The 24,187-nt window shown below is 43.9% G+C and overlaps 2 protein-coding genes across 12 annotated transcripts in view; one reads left to right on the forward strand and one right to left on the reverse strand.

Annotated features, from left to right (window-relative positions):
- LOC100705796 (protein 4.1) overlaps nucleotides 1-3,987 on the forward strand; it is a 36,308-nt gene extending 32,321 nt beyond the window's left edge. For all 10 annotated transcript variants that reach the window (XM_025910411.1, XM_025910418.1, XM_025910413.1 and 7 more), the window contains one exon: nucleotides 3,284-3,987. In XM_025910411.1, the coding sequence (XP_025766196.1) occupies nucleotides 3,284-3,289 (6 nt within the window). In that variant the 3' untranslated portion in view covers nucleotides 3,290-3,987. The remainder of the gene's footprint in view (nucleotides 1-3,283) is intronic.
- A 3,813-nt stretch (nucleotides 3,988-7,800) lies between these two features.
- Nucleotides 7,801-24,187, reverse strand: part of lama1 (laminin, alpha 1) — a 56,799-nt gene continuing 40,412 nt past the window's right edge. For both annotated transcript variants that reach the window (XM_019354565.2, XM_005460467.3), the window contains exons 48-64: nucleotides 24,015-24,168; nucleotides 23,815-23,939; nucleotides 23,526-23,676; nucleotides 23,302-23,446; nucleotides 23,073-23,214; nucleotides 22,864-22,978; nucleotides 14,584-14,736; nucleotides 14,330-14,481; nucleotides 14,056-14,250; nucleotides 13,051-13,234; nucleotides 12,832-12,938; nucleotides 12,497-12,686; nucleotides 12,211-12,360; nucleotides 11,679-11,826; nucleotides 8,662-8,795; nucleotides 8,188-8,401; nucleotides 7,801-8,102 (exon numbers count right to left, since the gene is read on the reverse strand). In XM_019354565.2, the coding sequence (XP_019210110.1) occupies nucleotides 7,948-8,102; nucleotides 8,188-8,401; nucleotides 8,662-8,795; nucleotides 11,679-11,826; nucleotides 12,211-12,360; nucleotides 12,497-12,686; nucleotides 12,832-12,938; nucleotides 13,051-13,234; nucleotides 14,056-14,250; nucleotides 14,330-14,481; nucleotides 14,584-14,736; nucleotides 22,864-22,978; nucleotides 23,073-23,214; nucleotides 23,302-23,446; nucleotides 23,526-23,676; nucleotides 23,815-23,939; nucleotides 24,015-24,168 (2,614 nt within the window). In that variant the 3' untranslated portion in view covers nucleotides 7,801-7,947. The remainder of the gene's footprint in view (nucleotides 8,103-8,187; nucleotides 8,402-8,661; nucleotides 8,796-11,678; nucleotides 11,827-12,210; nucleotides 12,361-12,496; nucleotides 12,687-12,831; nucleotides 12,939-13,050; nucleotides 13,235-14,055; nucleotides 14,251-14,329; nucleotides 14,482-14,583; nucleotides 14,737-22,863; nucleotides 22,979-23,072; nucleotides 23,215-23,301; nucleotides 23,447-23,525; nucleotides 23,677-23,814; nucleotides 23,940-24,014; nucleotides 24,169-24,187) is intronic.

Consider the following 24,187-nt stretch of genomic DNA (forward strand, 5'->3'; position numbering starts at 1 on the left):
GATTGATATATGTATTTTTTGTCTGCTTATTTTGTTGGTTTTTGTTTTTTGCCCTTTATCACCGTTCCTCTTCCCCACTGTTTTTCTTTCCCTCTTTCTTTCTCCCCTTTCTTTTCCCCAGTCAAGTCTGTCCCGTATTTAGCAAGTGAAAATAAAATAAAATAAACAATAAAAGGTGAATCAAATAGACCATTACGGCAAGGCTGGGATGGTCCATTTGGTAAAGTAAATCCATTGGGCATCTTTCTTCGCCTTTAGACAATAATTCTGATGGCAAAAGAGCCAAACGGGACAGGCAAAAAAAAAAAAAAAAAAAAAGGGACTAAGTAAAGCGCTATACAAATACAGGCCATTTACCATATATGGCAAAACTCCAGTTGGCTCTAGGTGTCTGTGAAGGATCTCAAAACTGGATTATAGATGGCAGACAGTTGGTGTCATAAGCCACCGCCTCTGTTCAAAGATGGTCAGTGACAGACGCTTTTCTTTCCAAGCTCCTCAGACTACGATAATCTGGATGACTGAGAACCTTCACAGACACCTAGAGCCAACTGGAGTTTTGCCATATATGGTAAATGGCCTGTATTTGTATAGCGCTTTACTTAGTCCCTTTTTTTTTTTTTTTTTTTTTTGCCTGTCCCGTTTGGCTCTTTTGCCCACTCACATCCTGGGCCTTTTAACCTCAGTAAATCACGCGATAGGGTGGGGCTAGGTTTCACAATGAGCTCACCAGAAACCTTGGCTGATTGTGACCCACACCTGTTTTCACACCTTGACTCATGTGATTAGGTAGAGGGGTCCATGGGGTCCAAGATCCTCTTGGGGACACTCCCATAGGTGTAATAGTGGATTAACAGGTGTTATTCTAAGGAGGTAAACCCTCCAGAAAACGGACGGAGCAGTGGAGCAGCCAAGGGAATAGAACGATATAAAAACTGTATCACTAAAATATAATTTATTATACAAAAACAGTTAATAATTTAAAAGCAATTAAAACAACCCTGACCAGGGAGAACACACAATAGAAACCAATAAAACATAAACATTAAAAGTCCGGTGGTGTCAACCACAGAATTAAAATCCAGTCAATCGGAGCGGGACAAGGAAAACCCGGCGCCGTCCCCGGCCATCCTGTCAGTCTCTCCGCTCCGAGGTGCTGGAAAGAGAGGGGCAGCGACGGTCACTGTTCTTTCCAGTGGTTCGGTTTATTGCAGCACGATAAGTCGCGAGACTTACCCCAGATGGGCAGAGCTCCTAACTCTGCCCGCCGCTTTTCTGTGGCACACCAGCACTATGGTCTCGCTGTAGGAGGTAGGGCGCTGTCCCGCTGCCAACTAATCCCCCACTGCAGTGTCCTCTGACCTCAAGCTATTCCAGCAGCAGCACAGCTCTCACTGCCTCTCCACGCACTGGCCGTTGTATGTCTTCGCCACGTACTGGTAGACCAACCCACACCAACGCCGCGCTCCTGCGTCTCCGAGCACTCTCTTCAAATCACCACCTGCTGTCACCTCTCAGGTGTATCAAATTAGTAAACAGGGAAGGGTGGAGTATCTCCGGGACAAATTAACAGATATAACCAAAACATGCAATACAAAAAATAAATAAAAACACTCCACATTGAAACACAGCAAAACACAGCAAACATGCAAAGCAAAACAACTTCAAAACAAAATCTGTCCTTCCCTGGATGACATAGGGCTTAAAATCTGGGAATTTCCGCTAATTGCTCTTAGAACTGAAGAAGCTTCTTGGATGAATCGTCTTCAAGGAAACTTAAAGAAGTCCAGACACTTTTCTTTCCAAGCTCGTTAGACTGGCTCTAGGTCAGGGGTCAGCAACCTTTAAGACCCAAAGAGCCATTTGGACCCGGTTTCCACGCAAAAGAAAACACTGGGAGCCACAAATACTTTTTGACATCTAAAATGAAGATAACACTGTATATATTGTTTTTTACCTTTGTGCTTTGTGTGAACAACTAAGGTGTGTTGCTTATGAAATCCATGAAGTGCTACAGAGCAAATTACATTTTATTTATGTAATTAACCTTGAACTCTTAAAGAAATATAACAAAAGGAAAGACACCCAGCTGAACTAAAATGATCCATGTAGCAAACAAAAACTGTTGTGAGCCGCCACCCTTATATCGCCTTTGGGCTTTTGGAGCCTTGACCTGACTTTTAAAAAATAATTGGAAAAAAAGCTCTATGCTGCTGAAAAATGAAAAATAGATATTTGCAAAATTCTGCCTAAACATGTCTTTTACCTGGTTAATGTGTTTGGCGGGGCGTGATCTGCTGCACCGCTGCAGGGGAGGCGGACGCACCTGAGCGGTACCCGCAATCACGCCTCGCCGCCTTAACGTCTGTGCTATCTATGCTGTTGTGTTGGTATGTGTCGGGCTGTGAGCTGAAAAGCTACAGCCGGCTGTATGCGTATAGCAACCGTGTGTGAAAAGTGGTCAATAAAGAGATGCTGAAAAGCGTGTTCATGTAAATATCCTTGGATCTGCCATGATGTGTTTACAATGGGACTTCTGCTCCTGAACCTCTGCGCACAGCATCTGCAGACCGGGGCTGTACGAAGTCACTTTCATCTTTACGCAGGACTGTAAGCTGTCATCTGTGAGGCGTGAGCGGTGTTTGTTTTTAACATAGTTCACGGTGGAGAACAGCTGCTGACATAAAGTGGATCCGAAGATCCATAATTGGCCTACCTGGCGTTGAAAGTCTCAATAAATGCATGGCGTTTCGGCGGGTATACCGGCTTCCGCAAGTGTGACTCTTGTTTTGAGCGATGAAAAAATAATAGAATATAATTTTATTTTTATATTTCAATATCACAGTAATCTTCCAATTTAGAACTACAAGTTAAAAAAGAACTAACATAAATAAAATACACTTCAGCTAAATACTTGTAATTTATTTTCCCAAACCACGCGGAGCCGCACTATAAGGAATAAAGAGCCGCATGTGGCTCCGGAGCCGCAGGTTGCCGACCCCTGCTCTAGGTGGTCTTCACCTTTATGACCACTCCACTGTTGACAGCGCAGTGGTCACATTAGCAAGCTACACTTTCCTAACATACTAAGCTATGCTAACATGCACTTAACATCAGTCTGCTCTTTTCCTAACTAGCTTAGCATAGACATTATCAGAGTGATAAGCTAAAAACAAAAATTTCTCCGCACTGTAAATATTTGTCTCAGGGTCTGGTCTGAGAATGATGCCATGGAATCTCTGAACTACAGTGTGTCTCACTGCTGCTTCTGTCTCATTTTCAGGACTGAATCTGGACGCCCAAGGGTTTTTAGTGTAGAGTGCAGAGCCAGAAACTGTTCGCTGCAACATCCACCGAGCATGGACGAACTGAGGATTTGGACACACATTCATGCATGGACACTCACACACATATACAGCATCGCCTGCCTATCTCACAGGGAGTGGGGCCAGTGGCTGAGTTAGCATTAGTTTGATAGTGTGACTAGATGAGTAGATTTAACTGAAAGTTCCACATACAACGCAGAGATGGGAGAGAAAGATGTGTTTCCATAGCAACAGACAACCTTCACTGGACCTTCACTATGAATCAGCCTTCTGATGCATTTACTTATATAAGCCTTCCCCCATACCTCATTCCCCAACACTCTAAGGTGGGCATCTGATTGACTAGCTGACTCAGGTGTGCTTGCTCCTCCGTTGTTGGGAGACAGCAGCTTTTCAAAACATTTAGCCTCACATCTGAAAGATAGTGCTTCTAGCTTTACCTGGTGAGAAACTTGATGTGTACTATCACCAGCTGATCAAAACAGTTTCCTGTCTAACAAGAAAAAACAGCTAAAACTCTGCTTTGAATTTACCCATAATGCAATAGTAATGTGCCATTCGTTAACCTTCCATGAAAATGATGATGAATGATTCATCTGTGTGTGTTTTTGATTTCTGTATCCATTTATTTATTAAATTACAAACTGATCACAGCCCCTGATTACCAACTACTTTCTCTGTTATATTAGAGACTTCTGCTTCCCTGGTATCACACTGATCATCACTTACTTAGCACTTAGTTCCTCCTACGCCAAGCAGTGCATCGGGCAGCTAATGATCTCCATCGATTTCAGTCAGCAGCGACTGCTTCGGCTTCGTCCCAGGCAATGTCGACGGTTCTCAGATCGTCCATAAATGTTCGACGCCATGTGATCTTTGGTCGGCCTTGCTTTCGCTTGCCAGTGCGTGGGAGCCATGTAATGGCGATCTAGGCCGGGCGATAAGGGAGTAGACATAAAATATGGCCCGCAAAGCGGAAGTGCCTTTCTGCAACAACATGGGCTAAAAGGCAGGGGCATGCTCTTCATAAGACCTCTTCATTTGTTATTCGGTCCCGGTAGGAAATTCTCAGGATTTGCCGCAGGCTGCGCTGTTGAAGCACGTTCAGGCGTCGAGTGCATTTGTTGAGCACCAGGTTTCACTAGTGTATAGTGCAGTCAGAATGACGATAGAGTTCAGTAGTCTGGAACTCGACCTCCCTGAATGTTAGGGTCAAGATCAAATAGGTTGGAGACGTCGCAGGACACTGACCGCCTTCCTTACTCTGACGTCAACATCTCGGTCAGAGATCCCGTCATTTGAGATGATGCTGCCAAGGTATGTGAAATTCTCCACCTCAAATGAGGGGTAACAATGGAGACACAAGTGTCTCTTTGACATACACTATGTTGCCAAAACAAGCCATTCACTTTTTTTCTTTTTTTTATATAGCACTAAATCCCAACAACAGTTGCCTCAATGACCTTATCTTCCACAGGTAGGTAAAGACCGTAAAATAATAGAAAACAGAGAAAATCCTAACAACCAGCTGACCCCCTATGAGCAACTGCATTGGCAACAGTGGGAAGGAAAAACCCCTATTTAACAACATGAAACATCTGGCAGAACCAGGGTCAAGGAGGGGTGGCCATCTGCTGCGGCTGGTTGGGGATGAGGGGAGGAACACGGGCCAAAGACACGCTGTGGAAGAGAGCCAGAGATTACAAATAACTATTGATTAAATGCAGAGAGGAGTATAAGGATGACATAGTAAGTGAGAAAGGTACAGAAGTGAAGAAGAAACAGAGGCTAAGAGAACATCTTTTGTAATCTTCACAAATGCTGTTTTTGTACTTTGATGAATTTGGAATTCAGCCTGAAACTCTTCAAAAAAACGTTCCTTTCCAGGTGATCAGTGTTTTACCACTACTCTGTCAAGAATGTCTGAGATAAAAGGAAGGTTGGAGATTGGCCTAAGACAGCTGATGGCTTTTTCAGGAATGTTTTTAATTAAAGCCACCCTAAAGGCCTGTGATACATAGGTTTTTGATCATATTTAATATTAAAGCATTAATTTATTGTAGGACTTTTTGTAGGAATGGGGTCTAATAGAACTTGAACAGTTAGAATGGCTTGAACGAAGCATTAACTGAAATTACTCAGAAAGATCAACTGGAGAGAACAGTCTAAATAAATATCAATAGGATTTAAAGTAGCTGTACATAATGACATGTCTTTGTGATATTATACAGTTTTCTCTAATGGGTAAACTTTTATTTATGAAGAAATTCATGATTTAATGTTAAAGGAATGCTTGGCTCAACAGAATTCTAACTTTGTCTGCCTGGCTGCAGTGATGAAAAAAAACCTGCAGTATTTTTCATTTTCTTAGTCAGATTTTCCAACTGGAATCTTGCTTCAGGATGGTGGCAGTGCACATAAACAGGAGTAAAACTGTAAAACTTTTAATCTGTACTACCACTGTTGTCTTGCACAGAGAACTGACTCTACAAATAAAAATAAACCAACAACAGGTGTTATGCAACATTGCTCACCAAGAGCAAAACGAATTCTATCTTTCCTCGCTTTTCCAATTTGGAGCAGCTTCCAAACGCTGTCGACTCGGGAGTGGTGTCACTCTTGGCTCCAACATCCAACTTCCGAGGTAAATGGAACGCAGCATTAACATCTCCAAAGTTGACCCACAGACGATTGGAGTACCCACAACAGGTCAGGGATGAGTTGTTGCCCCAGATGGAGGAATTAAAGTATCTTTGGGTCCCGTTCATGAGTAAGGAGAGAATGGAGGAAGACTAGTAGAGTGATTGGTGCAGCATTGGCAGCAGTGGAGAAGTTTTACAAATTCATTGCTAACCGGGTCAGGGCAGAACCAGGACATGTGAGATTCACCCATGTGAATCTGACATTACAGGAATACCATACTGAGAAATCCTCACTGATCATTCCTTCTGGGTCATTACTCTCTTTGTTTCGTGTTATATACAGATCACTCCCCCTGTTTTGTATTTTTGCATTAGTCCTGTGCAGAGCCTACACTTTGCAGATCATTGTTTACATGTTGTAGCTGTTTGCTGTCAGCAGGGGGGCTGTGTCACAAACAACTGCAGTATTGCCAACTCCTCAGTAAGAAAAATCCCAATTGGCTGTCCTAAAAGTTGCTAGAAATCGCTAAATGACGTCATCCCTAAGTTGCCTAATTTGTCATGCTTACGTAATTGTAACCTACTGTAGGATACAGAAATAACATCGTGGAAGATACATAAAGTGAGTAAAAAAAACACTCTAAATGCATTTAGAATATATTTAGAACTACAAATTAAATTTATTTTAGCAATTATTGTCTTTTTAATGTCACAATTCCAACCTTCTTCCTTTGTCCGGGCTTAGGAACAGGGGAACTCCGGCAAAAGTGACCCAAAATAATTACTCTGGCGGAGTGACTTGTGTGTGTGTGTGTTTTAAGTAGTTTTAAACAGCAGCGGCTTCTCTCATGCACAATTCATTTGCAGTTTGGACGTGTAGGTGTGAACATCTCCTGCTCTGACAGCAGCTGGGGGCGACTGCTGTGTGAGGACTATCTGCCGCCTGTGAGTGCTTTGGCACGGGCGAGGTGCCCACGGCAGCACCCGCTGCTTGTTGAGAGTACGTGCTTTCACGTCAAAAAAGTCGTCATAAGTCTTGAAACGTGTTGTCCTCTACAATGGGTAATGGCTGAAAATAAAAACAGGCATCACTTTAGCCCGCTCCTAGTTTTATCAATTCTGCACTCCACTTTGCACTCTCCCATATCACTGAAATGCAGTCAGATGCTGCTAATTTTACGTTTTCGTTCGCTTCTTCACTTTTTCCGACAGGCTCCCCCGTCTGTCTGTGTACCTGGCCTGTACCACTAAACTTGCTATTTTGAAACATCTGCCGCCCTTCCTTCTTCCTTCCTTCCTTCTTCAGACGATCCCATCCCAGTCTGTCTTTGCATGCGATTGACCGGATGGTGTGCCCATCAAAGTAATGTCCCGCCACCTGGATTCTCAGCAGGGCTGAAGAATCAACTCCAACATACCGATGGGACATTAATAGCTGAGATATGAAATTTGTTTGACACCCCTTTAATAGAATAAACTAGAATTACTCTCAAATTACTCTCCCATTAACCTGCCGCGGGTCGTACCCCCACTGATAGCTCTGTTACCTCTGGGATAGACTGGACCCTCCACCTAAGTGAATTAGATAAGTATTTACAAAAATGGGTAGATGGAAAAGGATGGCCTCAGCAGATGTCTAAACATAAAATGCTCCCTTAGGTTGCAGACAGATGACTCCTCCTTTTTAATGATAAGCTTAATATAAAATGTGCCTTTACTCAAAAACTCAAACTGATCACCAGGAATGTGTTTCTTCTGTGGTTTGACCGTTCATGTTTAAAGACAGAAGTTACTGAAGTTTCTCTGCTCAGAAAATAAAAAGTATGAATATGTTATTTTTAAGATGATTTTAATCATTTAAGTTTGGACTACAGAGACTCAAAATTCACAGTAATTATCAGCAGAGGCATTCATACTACACAGCTTATCAATCAATGATATTGCTTTGTGACATAATCCAGCATGTTTTCTGGCCACTGCTAGGAAGCGGGGCATGAGTTAGGGGTTATTCCCAACAGAAAGTGAGCAGAACTCAGATCAAGGGACTTGGTAAGGTGAGACTTCAAGAGCTGCAGGTTCCTTAGACAACCTCTGAAGCTGGAGCTGATTGACAAGCAGTTCTGTTTGACACCAGCTGCAGCAGAGAGATGGACAGGTTAGAATTATTATTACGTGTGTTCATCTTTTTTTAAATTCTGTTTATGTTCAGAGGGTCTTACCTGGATATCCTCCAAGGAAGACGGGGTTATTAGTTTCAGCAGAGGTGGATTGTGGGTAAGGGTTTGCAGTGGTGTAAGTTCGCTCATCTACAGTTAAGCTAAAGGCGTGTTTGGTTTTTTGGGCCACCAGGCGGTGCCACTGTCCATCACATAGCATCTGGCCAACAGAACGCACTGACACTCGACCTGCCCCATTATTCACATTGAAAACCACCTGAGGAAAAAAACAGATACACCTTTATTTACACAAATAAAACTTCATTTGCATATTTGAAACTTAATTTGTACAATCCTTTTCTATACATCTATTACTTTAATCAAAAACCAAAAATAACAGAAGCTCTGATGTTACTGCAGCTAATAGAAAGTTACCTGGAAAACATGTGGCAACTCGCTGAGTTAAGATCATTAAATCCCTAGGGTTTAGGCCTATAACTGTTTACATAATGCATAGAATGGAATGTCTCTGCTCACCTGTCCGTTGATTATCTCCAGTCCCACAGCATCCACTTTCGCACTGCTGATTCCCAGAAGCACTCCTTCTGATTGGCTTGTTTGAAACTCCAGAGAGACTGTCATGTCAGAGCCAACCTTATACCCATCATGCACTGCAGATGCAAATAGCATGTAATCAGATCATAGCTTAATCACAGTTAGAGACAGCGATCCAACACCTGTCTACAGTGGCGGTCCTAGCCTGTTTGGAGCCCTGGGCGAGCACTCCCTCTGCCCCCCCCCCACACACAAAACATATTAAGGATTGTACATTAACATAGAACTGTTGTCGGAACCATACTGAATTTCACCAGAGAGAGACACACACACACATATGAAGGGAGAGAGAGTATGCATAATATGATAATATGCAAACGGCTACGAAACAGCCATCATAATTCAATGAACCACAATACAATGAGAACAGGATAAATCAATAATTGACAATGACTAATTAATATTAAAATCGGTAACATAATGTATTGTTTGGAGTTTAGTCTGTTACTGTTACTATTTTTACCATTTCTTCTTGGAGCAACTGTAACCCACATAATTTCCTTAGGGATTAATAAAGTATTCTGGTTCTGTTTGTTTCAGGATACATGACCATGACCTACAAGACACATCTGCTTACCTGTAGCCTATCTTTTGCGCGTTTCTCCTCCTCTTCTTTTCTCTTTTTTCTAAACCGAGCACCTGATGGCTTTGAACTTTTCTTGTCCATCTTCCATTGGTTTTAATTTTGCACTCCAGAACACCCATCCCCCAACTCGAGGATCAATACAACATAACCTAATAGACCTACAGCTTAGTTCACAGATTCACTTTGTCTAGGGTTTATTTCTGGGATTTCGCACAACCCAGGATTCAAATCATGAATACATAATGGGCTTGGATTTACAACATTATGAATGAAATGTGCTCTATTTGGAAGCAGCCGGCCCCCTCCCCTTTCGACGGGTTGTGTGTGAGACTTTAAGTCATCAAACTGTAAATTATAAATTTTAAATTGTTATTGATCCCTTTACTAGTCCTAAAGTGTAGATTTATTTTCTTACTCTTCTTATATTTATTGTTTGTTTACTTGCACTGCTGTAACTGGAGCCTCGTCGTCTCGTCTCTCTATATACTGGACTGTATGTAGCGGAGATGACAATAAAGTTTACTTTGACTTCAGCAGCAGGCGCACCGAGGGCTCTCGCGCTCACTTTTCGCATATAGAATTTCAAAAAAACATCGGTGCAAATTATAAGTCTGTATCATAATGTCTGGTGTTTTCGTGTTTGTTGGTTTGTTTTTATTTTCTTTTATTTTGCGAGTTGGTTATTAGATGCTGCTCCAGCCAGCCAGAGAATCCCCCGCCCTCCTTTTTCTCCTCCCTGTGCCGCAAGCAGCAGGCGCACCTCGCAAACGGAGGGCGCCCTTACTCCCAGCAAATGGGCGATAGAAAACCGATCGGTGCATGCACTGGCATGATGTCGGGGCAGCATGAATACAAGCAACTTTTTTTTTTGCCGATGCCGGTGATGCCGCCCCCCACCACGATGCCGCCCCAGGCAACCGCCCTTGTCGGCCTATCAAAACCCGCTACTGCCTGTCTAGTATGTTACGTGCAGCTAGATACAAATGTTTTTGGACAATGCCACTTTTTTTTAGTTTTGTACACAAAAATAGTGGATTTTAAATTAATCAAACAAGAAGTAACTAAAATACAGACTTTCAATTTAATGTTTTTGACAAAAGCATTGCACAAACTCTTAAGTAATTACAGCCACTTGCACTATAAACGGCTTATTTCAGTTCATTGCCAGAGGAAGAGAATAGTGGCGAAATCTACAGCATGGACATTGACATTACTTTTATTTTTATTGCACAAAAGAATGAGAGCATGACGGTAAAGTGCAAACTGCATTATGCTGGTAACACAACCTCAGTGCTAGCATGTCATCTGTGCAAAACCCAAGAGTGAAGTTAATGAATGCTGCCCCCACCCCAGCAGCCAGACCCTGAACTTCAACAGGTAACAAAAACACAGTGATGGTAAATGGTAAATGGCCTGTATTTGTATAGCGCTTTACTTAGTCCCTAAGGACCCCAAAGTGCTTTACACTACATTCAGTCATCCACCCATTCACACACACATTCACACACTGGGAATGTGTGTGTGATGACTGCCGCCTGACAGCTCATCACACTGTGATGAGCAGTCAGGCGGCAGCCTGTTTCTACCTTTTCAGGTTTCTGAAGTAGAATCATTGTGGTGACTGCTTTAAAGTCTCTTTTTTCTGGTTTTTATCTTTACTTTCTACTGTCAGCTTTGAGTCCATACCCAAAAAATAAGTCATGTGTGTCCTCATTAGAATAGAGATTTGTGTTGGCCTCAGGTTTATGTTGGTTATTTACCAATATAAACAATGTGTTTCAGGTCATTTTACGGAAAAACACGAAAGTAATGTAACCCGTAAAAATGCTTAGTGATGATGAAGCTAATGACAACCCAATTAAAACTCATAAGAAATCGAATCGATAAATGATATTTACAGTGGAATCGGAATCGCTAAAATCTTATCAATTCCCATCCATAGACAGAAGTCAACAAAAATGAATGCTAGCTCTCAAGTGGACCTCTGTGTTTTTGCACTTGGTGGTTTTTAGAACATGTTTTTAATTGCTGCAACTTAACAACAATTAGCAACGGTCTGTGCATCCCACCTATACAGTTTATGAATGCAGTTTGTTAATGAAAATGTGCTTCCATTTGTTCATGTCTCGGTACACCCATCATCCAAACATTATAACTCTTGCTCCAACTACCTAAAAAACAGGCTTTCAAAATTGTGGCCCAATAAGGAAGCAGCCAAAAGGAGCTTCTGATATGAACTATAGGCAAAAGCTGTACAGACTGTAGGCTGTCAGAAGTCCTTCTATACTAATCAGAGAGATCAGTCTGCATCTCAGCTTCCGCGCAGATGATTTTGTCTTTAAGTTTGACTTACTCATTTCAGCGTATCCGCTTCCGTTAAAGTAACTTCCAATCTGGTCTCTGGTGAAACAGGATGTGACACCATGTTGTGACGCCGGCTTATCCAACATGACACCATTCAGACTGATGGACCCAACACAGCCTGAAAAACTGCTGCTATCCTGAGAACCAAACAGGAAGAAAGACAGGGGGAGACACATGTGAGCAGAAAGGAGAGATTTCCGATAGAGTCAGAATTACATGGCTCGCCTGTATTTCCTCTGACTAACACAGCTATGATAACTTAGTTATGAGAATGTTACAGCTACCTGTGAGTTTCAAAAATGTGCGTAAAGAAAATCTATCTACATATTAATTCTTTACGCAAAAATTTCTTCCTGTGAAATCAGGACACTCGTGCATAAGATGTTCAAAACCTCAAGAGTTTCTTTTCTAGGTACATAAAATGCTTTTTTAAAACACCAGATAAAATTATTTGATGTATTTGTGGTAATAATGTTTGTGCCTTTTGTGTTTAACAGTGAAAAAATGAAAAACAATCATACTCTGATTCTCCTGCTGGTCATAGTGTGAGGTGTTCCTCCTAGGAAAACTTTGTTGTCCACATCCAGCTGATTTCCTTTGACTGAGATGGAGTCGGTTTTCAAACTGTTGACAGACACTGACATCAACCGCCGGCCCACCTCTGCAACCACCTGAGACACAGTAAACACCACAGCATTCAAACCAAGCTATTTTTGTCTTAACAGCAAAACCTCAAACATACTTAGCTTGAAATTTACTGAGTTTGACATCAATGTGTCTACAGTGCCTCATGTCCAGTTAACTCACAGTGTGCCACTCTCCATTGTTAACAGCTACAGATGAGGTGATGGAGGCCAGGCCTTTCCCCAGATCAGCTGACATCATCAGCCTCCCCCCCTTTAGGCTGAGGACAACAAAGTCCATCTGCTTGGAGTCGGAGAGAAGGAGGATCAACCCATCCAGGGCCCAGCTTCGAAATAACAACCTCACCGACACACTGAGGAAGGGAACAGACACAGTAGCAGAGACAAAAGTGAGACAGAAAACAACACAGCAGTGTGAGAGATGTAGTGTTACACAAAGAAGAAGAAACCTGTCCCCTTTGTGATCTGAGAGTTGCCTCCATTGCTATGGAAACTCACCTCTTTCTGACTGTGCTGGGGTTGATGATGAAGGTCATGTGACTGTGTCTGGACAAGCCAAACTGAACTGCTGATGGCACAAAGGTTAACTCCCCATCTGATGCACACTGCATCACACACAAATCAAAAACCAAGAATCAATAAAAACAGACATATTGATTAAATTCATCAATTAAAATGAATGCACTGAGAATAAGTAATAATGAATATAGTAATTACCATTAGACCTTCAGGTGACAGGGCACCCAATTGTGTGGGCTGAGGTAGAGGTAAATGAGTAGGGTCAGGAGTTACGTTTACATCCTGGTCATCAGGAAGGAGCACATCCCCAGCCTTCTCCTCCAAGACGCATTTGTCAAACTTCACCCCCTCATATCTCAGAGCTCCTGAAAGGTCAACAAGCCTGCATAGAGCCACAAAATCAAAACTGTTGTTGTCCGAACTCCTTTGGAGAACACAGCCTATGAAGGCTCTTACATGAGATGGTCTAGTACAAGGAGACCTTAGTACCACACCTGACTCCTAGGTAACACTGACAGCAGCAGATAACAATCAGGAACCGCCCTAAAATAATTTTACATTTTTTTGGCCAAGATCCATAAATCCCATTTATTCTTTTTTGACTTAAGGAAAGTGGTGCTACTGCTGGTGTCTGATGCACAATACTATGCAAAAGTCTTGAGCCAATCCCCATTTCTTTATATTTGGTATGAAAAATTACTGAAACTTGCAAACAATCATGGAAATACAGTATAAAGGGTCATAAAAGGTCAAAAGTTTTAAAGTCAGTATTTAGTATGACCAGCTTTATTCTTTAGCACATCCTAAACTCTCTTTGGCATGATTTCCTGTAAGTTCTTTAAGTAGCCTTCAAGAAAAGCTCTCCAGGCTTTTTGAAGGACATTCTTGGCAAAACAACCTCTTCTGAAGGTCGCAAATTGTAGATCTGATAGTCAGGGGAAACTGCCTGATATTTCAACTACCCAACTGGCTTTAAAAGGTTTGGGAACAGATCTAAATCAGCCTTTGAATATCCTAAGTTTGGAAATGAACGCTTTGATTTCTTTGATTCAAAAACAAGTGGTGTCAGAAAGTAGGGACACATCTGTAAACTACATTTCCAGGAGCCTTCAGATGGGTGCATTCAAAGAAGCTTTTGGCAGGCAGTCTTGGAAATATGCAGTCATTGAACTGGGACACAACTTGGATGTGTAAAGCACTTACACTCTGCCAACTGCCAGGTGTTGGATGCAGCCTTTGAACAACCTAGATAATTTCTGCAATCTGATTGGTAGACGGGCCTCATTGCCTGAAGGCAGCCCACCAATAAATAGAGAGGCTGGAGACAGCTGAGAAAATACACCTGGCAACAGGGACACAAGCTTCTTATGTTCCTCATCAATCTGTATTGAGAGCGACCTGAAAGACAGTTAAGAAAGGCCAGACAGGTGAGATGTAAGAAAAAGTAGAAAAGTGAGCATGTTATGCTGATACTTACTTTTTGTTAATGGTAATGATCGCAGAATGTTTCATTCTGTCACTGAAGGATCTTCCATCAGGCTTTATCACAGTTACCTTACGTGTGGCTCCGCCCACCTCTCCAAGCTCCACCTCCAATGCTCCTGAGACTAGGTGAACAGATAGGAAGTGCTGCACATACAGACACATAGAAAAATTCAGGTTACATTGTCACTCACATAGTTTTGTTAGTTCAAATAGACTTGGTATACATGTGACCTAAATCAGTCTTACCTGTTTGTGTGAGCGGTCACTACTGAAAGCAGCCAGCAGGACCCCTGATTGGTTGTTGGAGGAGAAGGAGAAAAGCAACTCTGCTTCTTGACCAAACGATGGTGGAGTGATCTGAACATAGCCTCCGGCCAATAGGGACACACTTCGCACCGCCTGGTCAATACATTAATCAATTAAACAACTAACCCGTAAATCAATCAAGCTGTTATCCTACGAGTGTGATCAGTGTTCATTAAAAATTAACAAAAGTGACCTCAAAGCACTTTAAAATCTAACGATCTAATCTATTGATAGTACAATATTAGAGAGAAAACTCCAAAAATCAGACAATACCCTACGAGCAGTACTTGGCAACAGTTACAGGTCAGCAAGAACTCGCTTTTAACAGGGAGGGACCTCTGAGAGGACCAGGCTCAGGGTAGGGGGAGCATTCTATAACAACTGGTTTGAGGGATTTACGGGAAAGAGAAGAGAAGAACGAAGAGAAAAAAGAGCACAGAGACACAAGGGCAAAAAACAAACCATGGAGGGGAGAAATATTCTTTACAAGATGGCGCGGCCACGTCCAGACGCCTTCCTGACCGCTCCGCTCCGACTATCCACTTTTCTTGTTTTTTATTTATTTTTTGCACTGGTTTACATTCCAAAATCCTCTAGTCTTATAGTATACGACGGCAGATCACTTGTAAACATCGGTGACAAGGTTGCACATCTTATCTTGGACACTTTTAAACCTGACCCATCCTGGCCGCCAGAGATTCTACGCGGCGCGGAGAACAACAAAGGACGGGCCGCTCATCCGAGGCGTAGAACAAAGAAGCACCGGGGGAAACGCGCTGGCATTAGGAACAGACTGAGACAGCAAGCGCATCGCGCACCACTGCCCAGTATCCTACTGGCCAACGTACAATCCATGGAGAACAAACTCGATGACCTAAGAGCAAGAGTCACCTTCCAACGTGACATGAGGGACTGCAACATTCTGTGCTTCATGGAGACATGGCTGACCCCCACCGTGCCGGACCAGGCCGTAACTCCGTCGGATTCATTCTTTGTGCTCCGCGCCGACAGAACGGCAGTGTCGAACTAAACCAAAGGTGGAGGAGTGTGTTTCATGGTAAACAGAAAGTGGTGTGATGCCAGGAGCATTTCTGCTCTTTCCAGCAGCTGCTCGCCACATCTGGAATTCCTGAGCATTAAGTGCCGCCCTTTCTATCTGCCCCGTGAGTTCAACTCAGTCATCGCCACGGCAGTCTACATCCCACCCCAAGCGGACACAGGTATGGCTTTGTCCGAACTACATGATGTGCTGAGTTCGCTTCAAAACAAAGATCCGGGCGCAGCCCTCATTGTAGCAGGAGACTTTAATAAAGCGAACCTCAGACAAGTCATGCCAAACTTTTACCAGCATGTCTCGTGTCCAACGAGGGGGGACCGAATTTTGGATCACTGCTACACACCATACAAGCAGGGCTACAAAGCCGTCTCACACCCGGCTTTTGGGAAGTCTGACCACAACGCCATCTTCCTCATCCCCCAGTATAAACAAAACATACGGAGAGAAGAAGTAACCACAAGGGAGGTGAAACGGTGGTCTGCCCAATCAGAAGCTACGCTACAGGACGCACTCGACGACGTCGACTGGGACATGTTCAGAGCATGCGCAGTCGACATCAACGAGTTTACGGAAGTAGCAGTAAGCTTCGTCAACATGCTAGCGGAGGAGATTATCCCCACTGCGAGAGTCACCACATTCCCTAACCAGAAACCGTGGATGGACAGATCGATCCGCACTGCAGTAAACGCCAGGACCGCCACCTACAACGCGGGTCTCGCCACTGGCGATATGAGCGCCTACAAAGCGGCATCATACGGCGTGCGGCGCGCGGTGAGAGATGCCAAACGCCGGTACCGGGAGCGTGTGGAGTCCCGCTTCCACCAGGGCGACACACAGAGTATGTGGCACGGACTACGCACCATTACGGACCACAAACCCAGGGACACTGCGCCGATCAACGCCGACTCTACATTCACCAATGAGCTGAACCAGTTCTACGGCCGTTTCGAGGTTAGCCAGGCGGCTAATGCCATCTACCGCTGGACTACCGAGGACAATGACGTCATCAACGAGAGACCGGTGACCAGCTTCGCGGAGCATGACGTCCGAGCGGCATTGAGGAGAGTGAACACAAGGAAAGCGGCGGGGCCAGACGGCATCACCGGCCGTCTGCTGCGCTGCTGTGCTGACCAGCTAGCAGGTGTGTTCACTTACATCTTCAACGAGTCCCTGGCGAAGTCTGTGGTCCCCACATGCTTCAAAAGATCCACCATCATCCCGGTGCCCAAGAACAGCAAACCCTCATCCCTGAACGATTACCAGCCAGTTGCGCTGACCTCGGTAGTCATGAAGGTGTTTGAGAGGCTGCTGAAGAACATCATCTCCTCCTCCATCCCAGACTCCACAGATCCGCTCCAGTTCGCCTACCGACCCAACAGATCCACTGAAGACGCCATCGCCCATGTTCTGCACACCACCCTCAGCCACGTGGACAAGAAACAGGGTAACTATGTGAGAATGCTGTTTGTTGATTACAGTTCAGCGTTTAACACAATAGTGCCCAGTAGACTGTTCACAAAGCTGAGGGACCTGGGACTCAACAGCCGTCTGTGTGCATGGGTGTTGGACTTCCTCACCGGCAGAACTCAGGTGGTGAGGGTGGGTGGGTGTGTCTCCGACAGCATCACCATCAACACAGGAGCACCACAGGGGTGTGTCCTCTCGCCACTGCTCTACTCCCTCTACACTTCGGACTGTGTGGCCACCCACGGCTCCAACACCATTGTGAAGTTTGCTGACGACACAGTGGTGTTGGGTGTCATCTCCAACAGCGATGAGGCGGCCTACATGGACGAAGTGAAGAATTTGGCATCATGGTGCCAGGACAACCACCTCCAGCTGAACGTCAGCAAGACCAAGGAGCTGGTGGTGGACTTCAGAAGGAGTCAGCACAGAGACTACAAGCCCATTTTCATCAATGGAGCTCCAGTGGAGAGGGTGCAGTCCTTCAAATATCTTGGTGTCCACATCTCCTCAGACCTGACATGGGCTGCCCACATTCAGGTCCAGACCAAGAAGGCTAGGCAGCGCCTGTATCACCTCCGACAACTAAGGAAGTTCAGGGTCTCTCCAAAGATCCTCAGGATCTTCTATACAGGCGCTGTGGAGAGCATCCTCACACAGAACATGACAGCGTGGTTCGGGAACAGCTGTGTGAAGGACCAAAAGGCTCTCCAGAGAGTGATCCGTACAGCAGAACGCTGCTGCAGGATTGCTCTCCCCCCGCTTCAGGACACCTACACCAGGAGATGCCGGACTAGAGCAACGCAGATACTGAAGGACCCGTCCCATCCTGGCAACAAACTGTTCCAACTTCTACAATCTGGTAGAAGGTTCCGCATCATCCGGGCAAGGACAGAGAGACTCAAGAAGAGCTTCTATCCTCAAGCCATCCGGACCCTAAACCAACCCCCCCCCCCCCCCCCCCCCCCCCACACACACACACACACCCGCCATCTCACATCATCTATAATTGACTGAGACTCTCCTCCAGACACTCAATTCCTTTAACTTCCTTTAACTTTAAATATGTTTATAGTGTCCATTCTGTAAAATAGTCAGATGTCTATTCATATTAATGTACAGAATTCACCTGCTGCTGCTTCTACTGCACATTCACCCAATGTATATACTATATATATATATTTATAATGTTATTCCTCTACCCCCCCCCCCATGTTTTTGCACATGTCGAGGATCGTGTCAGGATACATTTCACTGTGTGTTATACTTGTATAACTATGCATGTGACAAATAAAGAACCTTGAACCTTGAACCTTGAATATGAATTTAATGTCGCAGTAGTTGTTCTACAGGAGAGGGCCCTGACAGCTGAAGGCTCTGCATCCCTGCATACTGAGAACCAAGTACTAAAGTACTCTATCTGGATAATATGATACTAAAAAGGTCTTTAAGATATGATGAGGTCTGATCAAGACTTCATATGTGAGAAGAAAGATTTTAAATTCAATTACAGGGAGCCAATGAAGAGAAGCTTAAATAAATATGAGCTTTCTCTCACTGCTTTGTCCAGCCTTAAAGTAATAAAGGCAGTGGCTTTGAGCAAACACTTCAGGATACTGGGAAGGAAACACTCAGGAAGAAACCTCCTACAGAACCAGGCTCGAGGAGGGGCAGCCATCTGCCGTGACCTTCTTGGGGTGATAAAAAGTTCTACATATTTGTTTTATATGTGTATTGAAGGACGAAAACAACCCCAAGGTTCTTCACAGTAGTACTGGAAGCCAGTGAAATAACTGTTGGACAGTTATTTTAGTTCAGAGTTCAGAAACTTAACATCAGTTTTGTTTAAATTTACAAGCTGAAAACTACTTGTCATCCAAGGACTTTAAGTCAGTGGATTAATGTGCATTATTATATGTATCAGTACATGCATTTATTAGAACATGTGTATATTAGTATATTATTAGCTTGGATCTCAAAAGAGACTTGAGATGAATAGAGATGGAGTCAGGCGGAGCGAAAGGCAAATGCACAGAGATCATGTGGTTTTACTTAGACTTAGGTCCTCCTGCGCCGTTCGGCGCATTGGGCGGCAACTGTCCGCCAACATACTCGATCGGCTGTGGCTGCTTCGGCCTCATCCCATGCAATGTCTATGGCACGTAAATCATTGATGAAGGTCCTCTCCCATGTTGTACGGGGGCGGCCTGGTTTGTGTCTTCCATGGGGTGGGTTCCATGTGTGCCTCGTCAATGAAATAATGGACCTTTTCAATTCATCCTGGCCATTGATGCGAGTGCCAGAAGAGTGGCGAAAAGGAGTCATTATAAAGCTCCCAAAAAAAGGCAACGTGGCAGACTGCAACAACTGGCGAGGTTTCACACTCCTTTCTGTTCTGGGTTTAGCGTTTAGTGTTTAGCATTGTCCTCCTCCGAAGAATCCATAAGGTGGTGGACCAGAAACTCCGGGAAGAACAAGCTGGATTTTGCAGTGGCCGGTCATGCATAGAACAGATCTTCATCTTGTGCACCATCATCGAACAGAGTTTGGAATACCAACAGCACCTCTCAATTACTTTCGTTGATTTCACAAAGGCATTTGATAGCGTCCATCGAGATTCCCTCTGGAACATTGCCCGGTCATATGGCATCCCTGAACAGTTTGTCAAAATATTCCAAACTCTCTACCTTCAATCCAGTTGCTGCGTCCGCACAGAGGATGGCTACACGGATTTCTTCACCATTGAGACCGGTGTAGGCAAGGGCGTATCCTCTCTCTCTTCCTCTTCCTTCTTGTCATCGACTTTGTTATGCGGAGTGCCATGGACCAAGATGGCTTTGGGATACCTTGGCATCCACCAACACGCCTGAAGGACCTTGACTTCGCAGACAACATCGCTTTGTTGGCTGACGTCTGGAAAAATATGACTACAGGGAGTGCAGATTTATTAGGCAAGTTGTATTTTTGAGGAATAATTTTATTATTGAACAACAACCATGTTCTCAATGAACCCAAAAGACACATTAATATCAAAGCTGAATGTTTTTGGAAGTAGTTTTTAGTTTGTTTTTAGTTTTAGCTATTTTATGGGGATATCTGTGTGTGCAGGTGACTATTACTGTGCATAATTATTAGGCAACTTAACAAAAAACAAATATATACCCATTTCAATTATTTATTTTTACCAGTGAAACCAATATAACATCTCCACATTCACAAATATACATTTCTGACATTCAAAAACAAAACAAAAACAAATCAGCGACCAATATAGCCACCTTTCTTTGCAAGGACACTCAAAAGCCTGCCATCCATGGATTCTGTCAGTGTTTTGATCTGTTCACCATCAACATTGCGTGCAGCAGCAACCACAGCCTCCCAGACACTGTTCAGAGAGGTGTACTGTTTTCCCTCCTTGTAAATCTCACATTTGATGATGGACCACAGGTTCTCAATGGGGTTCAGATCAGGTGAACAAGGAGGCCATGTCATTAGTTTTTCTTCTTTTATACCCTTTCTTGCCAGCCACGCTGTGGAGTGCTTGGACGCGTGTGATGGAGCATTGTCCTGCATGAAAATCATGTTTTTCTTGAAGGATGCAGACTTCTTCCTGTACCACTGCTTGAAGAAGGTGTCTTCCAGAAAGTCGGACTGGAGCTCTCTGCCCTTTACCAATCCAGCCACGGGCCCATCTATCTGGCCTATCAAGACTCACTCTCATTTCATCAGTCCATAAAACCTTAGAAAAATCAGTCTTGAGATATTTCTTGGCCCAGTCTTGACGTTTCAGCTTGTGTGTCTTGTTCAGTGGTGGTCGTCTTTCAGCCTTTCTTACCTTGGCCATGTCTCTGAGTATTGCACACCTTGTGCTTTTGGGCACTCCAGTGATGTTGCAGCTCTGAAATATGGCCAAACTGGTGGCAAGTGGCATCTTGGCAGCTGCACGCTTGACTTTTCTCAGTTCATGGGCAGTTATTTTGCGCCTTGGTTTTTCCACACGCTTCTTGCGACCCTGTTGACTATTTTGAATGAAACGCTTGATTGTTCGATGATCACGCTTCAGAAGCTTTGCAATTTTAAGACTGCTGCATCCCTCTGCAAGATATCTCACTATTTTTGACTTTTCTGAGCCTGTCAAGTCCTTCTTTTGACCCATTTTGCCAAAGGAAAGGAAGTTGCCTAATAATTATGCACACCTGATATAAGGTGTTGATGTCATTAGACCACACCCCTTCTCATTACAGAGATGCACATCACCTAATATGCTTAATTGGTAGTAGGCTTTCGAGCCTATACAGCTTGGAGTAAGACAACATGCATGAAGAGGATGATGTGGACAAAATACTCATTTGCCTAATAATTCTCCACTCCCTGTACTATGACATCATGCTTGGAGCAAGAGGCAGCCAAAGTGGGCTTACAGATCAGTGGAAACAAGACCAAGGTCATGAGGATAGGTTATGTGATGACACAGGACCCCATTATGGTAGGACTGCAACCACTGGAGGAGGTGAATCAATTCAACTACCTGGGTAGCATCCTGGCAAGTGATGGAGATGCTGAGCATGACGTTGTGTGTCGAACTGTAAAAGCAGGTGCGGTCTTTCAGTGGCTCCGGCCGATCTGGTCGACCCCAAAGATCGATCTGGCAACGAAGATTCGCCTGCTCAACTCCATCATTATGCCTACCGCAATCTACGCTTGTGAGACATTGTGACTGAGCGGCGTGTGCGCTTTGGAGGTCATGTTCTACGTCAACCCCTACGTTGACTGCCCAAGATTGCCATCACATGGAGTATTATGTGCAGCCTTGAGGAAAATTAATTAAACCCTGTGATTCAATAGGATGTAGAAACAATTTTAGCAGCAATAACTAATAAATAAAAAATAATCCTTTTCTTTTTCAGTCTCTTGCATGATTGTGGATTAATTTTGGCCCATTATTCCTTCAGTTTATGGAGGTTAGTGTATTTGTTTGTTTAAGGTTCTGTCATAGTGTTTCAATCAGGTTCTGGAGTTTCACTGGTCACTTAGTTATGCTGCTGTATGCAGCGGATGACTATATCTTTTCTGACTATAAAGGGGCTTCTCTGATTCTTTCTAATATTTTGAGATAAAGTCCCTGCAATAGCACTTTGAGGCCACTGTTGTTGTGAACTGGTGCTATATACAGAAGACTGAATCTAAATCAATTCAACTGAATAGATTTCCTGGCATGCTTGGGAATCATTGTCCTGTTGTATGACCCAGTTTGGACCAAAATTAACTGTTGTGGAAATGGCCTCATATTTGACTCTAGAATACAGAGGAGTTCATGGTAGACTTGATGACTGGAAGGTGCCCAGGTCTTGTTACCGCAAAACAAGCCCCAGAAATCACTCCCATGTTATCATGCTTCACAATTGCTATGAGTTGTGTGTCCTGATTTTCTGTGTTGGTTTTTACCAAACATCGTACTGTGAATTATAGGCAGACATCTCCACTTTGGTCTTGTCTGTCCAAATTTTTAATTCAGTTTTAATTATGTAGTGCAGAAATCACAACAGCTGCATTGATGTGCTTTATATTCTAATCTAAAAACCCCACAATAATCCTGAGAAAACCCCAACAATCAGATGATGCCGTTAGCGAGCATTTGAAGAAAAACTCTTTCAACAGGTAGAACTGGGCTAACTGGGGCTTGTATAGTCTGAGCTTACCTTGAGTATGCAGCCTTTCCTGACACCATGTGCATCCCTTAGCAGGTCAAAGTTGGACCGAGCAATCTCCACATTTTTTATACACCCCACGTAAGACCGGGATGCTACTTGTCTCCTAGCAACCAGAGAGATGGCATTCACAGGTGATAACACAGTTAACACAATCCTGTCTGGCTATATTATAATCACCTGTGTCTTCAAAAGCTCACCTGATTGGTCTGGAAGCAGGAAATCCACCAATGAAGATAGGGTCGAGATCAGAGCGGTTCAGGTCAGAGGCCTTTCCAGGAGAGTCCGCTTCCAACACTTCCTTCTCTGATGACTGGTCAGCTGCCATAATGGACAAGTAACCTGGCCACACAGAAAAATGTGAAATAACATTTAGCAGTGTGGACACAGAAGTAGCAGCAGGAATATTACTAGGAGTAATATTAGTACCTTTGCGTTTGTTCCTCTGCAGTGTGATTTTGTACCACACTCCAGTGTTGTACTTCCTGTTGGAGGTCAGCATCAGAGCACCAGAGCCGAGGTCAAAGGTCAAACGAACGCGCCCCTCCACCAACTCCATGGACAGGAAGTCTCTCTGTCAGTGAGAGAAAGTGAGGTGTGTGTAAGTCTCCTTAAAAATAAGAAGCCCAGCACTGTAAATGTGTGTGTCGTACAGTGTTGTTGGAGGCCAGGTACAGCAACAATCCGACTGGAGACAGAGTTTTAAACTGCAAAACGATTAACGTGGAAGTAGACCGCAGAGACTTCTGGACCACTGAATAGCCAGATCCATCGAAGTGAAAGGAAGTTTCCTCTGCTTGGGGACTGTGAGTGACACAAAATAGAAGTCAGAATTTGCATAGGGAATGTACAGATTTAGCAAACTGTGTGTGTAACACGTGTTTGTGTTGTGTCCATGTAAGTGCAGTGTACACATAAAAATGTTAAAACTTGTGTGAGTACCTGCTGAAGCAACCGCCACACTCTCCCTCTCTATGGTCATAGTTCCAGAGTCCGATGTTCTGCTCATTCAGTGAAGCTTCACCCAGGCAGCCCTGGAAGGTGGTCGATCGCAGTGCCGCAGGCCGCTGAAATCAAACACACTGAGTTAGCTCTTCTTCACCTGCACACACACTTGCATACCTGATGTGTCCCAATATTACCTGTGTATGAGCTCCCAGCCCTCCGATGTGAACAAAGCTGTTTTCATCGATGTCTAAAACTTGGAAGGTTCCTGGTGATGTTGCTGTTACTGCTGGCAACAGAGCTGACTTAGAATCCAGCTGATGGACTGAAAGTGCAACATGTGGTCCAAATCTGCCGGGATCATCACATT

Source organism: Oreochromis niloticus, linkage group LG9 (genome assembly GCF_001858045.2).
Source record: "Oreochromis niloticus isolate F11D_XX linkage group LG9, O_niloticus_UMD_NMBU, whole genome shotgun sequence".
NCBI classification, from domain to species: domain Eukaryota; kingdom Metazoa; phylum Chordata; class Actinopteri; order Cichliformes; family Cichlidae; genus Oreochromis; species Oreochromis niloticus.